The 3613-nt window shown below is 61.1% G+C and overlaps 1 protein-coding gene across 1 annotated transcript; it reads left to right on the top strand.

The window, feature by feature from the left end:
• The first annotated feature begins 276 nt into the window (after positions 1-276).
• LOC136513865 (G-type lectin S-receptor-like serine/threonine-protein kinase At2g19130) lies at positions 277-3176 on the top strand. Its single transcript, XM_066507845.1, has 2 exons — positions 277-492; positions 720-3176. The coding sequence occupies exons 1-2, from the start codon at positions 303-305 to the stop codon at positions 3041-3043; spliced, it is 2514 nt and encodes an 837-aa protein (XP_066363942.1). The 5' UTR covers positions 277-302; the 3' UTR covers positions 3044-3176.
• The last annotated feature ends 437 nt before the right edge of the window (positions 3177-3613 follow it).

Here is a 3613-nt window from a genome sequence, read left to right as displayed (position 1 = left end):
TAATTTGGAAATTGGTATATATATATGCTTGCTTCTTATTTTCTTTTTTTTATTACACAGTACAACTCAAATACCGAGAATGCACACACACTCACTCCAACGCGCACACACGCAAACTGTATCCTACGAGTATCTTCGAAGATTAACAAAGTCATCACATGCGCTGCCCGCGCGCGAACGATGAATCGTCCGTCGCTGAGTCGGTCTACAGGCGCCATAAGTATATATATATACGCTTCTGCTGATGCTGTTGCACTTGCACCCAACGGCCGGGAAGGGGGCGGTCACTTGTGAGCGACGAGATGGCAGGTGCTGCCCGCGCGTCTCCCCAGCTGGTTTACGCCGCGCTCATGCTAGCGCTGGTCGTCCCGGCGCACGTCTCTGTGCTCGTGCGCGCCCAGCAGGACACGCTCGCCGCCGACCGGCCGCTCTCCGGCGACGCGAAGCTCGTCTCCCGTGGCGGCAAATTCGCACCGGGCTTCTTCCAGCCAGGTATTTATGGCCTTCTACTCGTCTAGAGAAAAGAAGCGACAGAGAACAATGAAATACAATATGTAGGCGTGCGCAACGAAATGGAAAAAAAAACTTCACGCACATCAGCTACCAATTCGATCTGTTATCTGTATGTAACTTCAACAGCGAGCACATCGCATCTGTGCACGACGTGTAAACTGCGCCTGATTGTACGTGACATATATTCACTATTCTGTCCTCGGCAGACGGAGGAGTCTCAGGCAACTCGTACATCGGCATCTGGTACAACAACATCGCTGTCCGGACGCCGGTCTGGGTAGCCAACCGCGACAGGCCCGTCTCCGACCCGGCGACCTCGCGGCTCACCATCGCGCCCGACGGCGACCTCGTCCTGCTCGACCGCCCGTCGGGCACGCCCGTCTGGTCCACCAACGCCACCGCCGCCAACAGGAACGCCGCCAACAATGCCACGGCCGTCGCCGTGCTGCACGACACGGGCAACCTTGTGCTTGCGCCGGCGTCGAACGTCTCGGACGTGCTGTGGCAGAGCTTCGACCACATCGGCGACACGTGGCTGCCCGGCGCGAAGCTGAGGCGGGACAAGGCCGCCGGCGTCATCCAGGGGATGACCTCGTGGAGGGCGCGCGGGGACCCGGCGCCGGGGCTGTACACGCTCCAGCTCGACCCGGCCGGCGCGCCGCAGTACGTGCTGCTGTGGAACGGCACGCGCGAGTACTGGCTCACCGGCGACTGGAACGGCCGCTTCTTCACGGGCGCGCCGGAGGTGGCCGCGTCGGGCGGGGACTCCGGCTACAGCTTCCGGTTCGTGGACGACCCACGGGAGAGCTACTTCACGTACGACTTCGCCGACAACTCCACGGTGTACCGCTTCGTCACGGGCGTGTCCGGGCAGGTCAAGGGGTGGTTCTGGGAGGCGTTCCAGCGGTGGAACCTGGTGTACGCCGAGGCCAAGGCGCGTTGCGCCGTGCCGCGCAGCGGCGGCGCCTTCGGCGTCTGCTCCCAGGCGGTGTCCGGCGCCTGCGGCTGCGCCAGGGGGTTCACGCCGCGGGACGCCGCGAGCTGGGGCCTCGGCGATTACACCGGTGGCTGCGTCCGGAACGCTGAGTTGCAGTGCGCCGTGAATAATGGCAGCACCGACGCCGCTGGCTCCAAGACAAAGGTAATGGAGATGGATAGGTTCTTCCGCATGGACGGCATGAGGCTCCCCGATGACGGTCACGTGAACGTCACAGGGGCGGCGAGTCCCGGCGAATGCGAGAGAACGTGCCTCGGAGACTGCACATGCTCTGCTTACGCGTACAACGGAAGCTGCGTCCTATGGAACAGCGAGCTACAAAACCTGGCGGACGGTTACGGAAGCCAGGCCGACGCCGGGAGCCTTTACTTCAGGCTGGCCGCGTCGGAGTTCTCCGGCGCGAGGAGCCACAAGCGGAGGACCATAGAGATCGCCATCGGCGGCGCACTCGCAGTCGTCTGCTTCTTGATCATCGCGTCCATCCTCATCGTCCGTACAACGATGGCACGGCGAAAAAAGATTGTCCAAGCTGGACTCACCACCGCCGAGGGATGCGTGACTAGCTTCAAATACAGGGATCTCCAGTCCCTGACCAAGAACTTCTCCGACAAGCTCGGCGGTGGCGCCTTCGGCTCCGTGTTCCGGGGTCAGCTCCCCGACGGCACTGCCATCGCTGTCAAGAAGCTGGAGGGGCTCCGGCAAGGCGAGAAGCAGTTCCGCGCGGAGGTGAGCACGCTGGGCACCATCCAGCACGTCAACCTGATCCACCTGCTCGGCTTCTGCTCCGAGGGCGGCGACCGGAAGTTGCTCGTCTACGAGTACATGCCCAACGGCTCGCTGGACCGGCACCTGTTCGGCGCCACGCTCTACACGCTCAGCTGGCGCGCGCGGCACCACATCGCGCTTGGCGTCGCCAAGGGGCTCGCCTACCTGCACGACAAGTGCCGGGACTGCATCATGCACTGCGACTTGAAGCCGGAGAACATCCTCCTCGACGCCGACTTCGCTCCCAAGGTGGCCGACTTCGGCCTCGCCAAGCTCGTCGGCAGAGACTTCAGCCGCGTGCTGACCACCGTGCGCGGAACCATCGTGTACCACGCACCAGAGTGGATCAGCGGCGAGGCGATCACCGCCAAAGGCGACGTGTTCAGCTACGGCATGATGCTGTTCGAGATCGTGTCCGGGAGAAGAAACGTCGAGCACGGCAAGTCCGAGCCGGACTCGTCGTCTAGCGGCGCGGGCAACGGCCACGCTGCGACGGCGACGTTCTTCCCCTTGCTGGCTGCGAGGAAGCTGGCGGAGGCGGAGGGGGACGTGAAAGCGCTGCTGGACCAGGAGCTGGGAGGGGACGCTGACATCGAGGAGGTGAGCATGTGCAAGGTCGCCTGCTGGTGCATCCAGCACGACGTTGACGCGCGGCCAACGATGGCGGAGGTGGTGCAGGCTCTGGAGGGGCATATGGACTTCGAGTTGCCACCGGTGCCGAGGTACATGGAAGCGCTCACTGGACAATCGATGCACCAGATACAGTAGATTACAAACAGCTCATGAGTATTTGATCCGGAATATGTTCATATTTGTATAAGCTTTTTGTTCTTTCAGTCCCATTGCAAGAGTCATTTTGCCCATGCATATTGTATTAGTAGTAGCAAACAATCTGAAATTTGATCTCGGACTCACAGGAGCAGGCTTGAGGCTTTGCTAATTAAAAATCATCGCTCAGGTCACGTATGAACTCTCTGTTTTCGACATTCTATATGCATGTGTTAGATTGATCTTCACACCAATTGACCCCCTGGATCTGCGTCCTGATTGGAGGCGCCAAACCGCTCCATGGTTGGTAGGCCTCCGTCGCACAGCGCCATAAAAAGGGAGGTGGGGACCGGGGCACAAGGCAAGAGGTTCACTTGAGCCGCCAGACAACCCACCTACATCCTAACCCTAGCCGATCTACAGAGGTGGCGCTGCCAGCGATGGGAAGCTCCGCCACCGGCCACCGCCACCTCTGCACCGCCGCCACCGCGACATCACCTTCACCGCTGGGCTTCACGCCCCCATGGCCAGCTCATCTTCTACGAAGGCGGCCGATGGTTTGTACCTCCG

The sequence above is a fragment of the Miscanthus floridulus genome, chromosome 16, assembly GCF_019320115.1.
Source record: "Miscanthus floridulus cultivar M001 chromosome 16, ASM1932011v1, whole genome shotgun sequence".
Classification (NCBI taxonomy): domain Eukaryota; kingdom Viridiplantae; phylum Streptophyta; class Magnoliopsida; order Poales; family Poaceae; genus Miscanthus; species Miscanthus floridulus.
Note: the sequence above shows the minus strand (reverse complement) of the source record. Positions and strands in the feature narration are given on the sequence as shown.

Bases quoted from the DNA above. Each gene is read 5' to 3' on its own strand.
- LOC136513865 (XM_066507845.1), top strand. From the start codon at position 303: ATGGCAGGTGCTGCCCGCGCGTCTCCCCAGCTGGTTTACGCCGCGCTC. The intron at 493-719 runs GTATTTATGGCC...TGTCCTCGGCAG, and splicing joins ACCGGGCTTCTTCCAGCCAG to ACGGAGGAGTCTCAGGCAAC.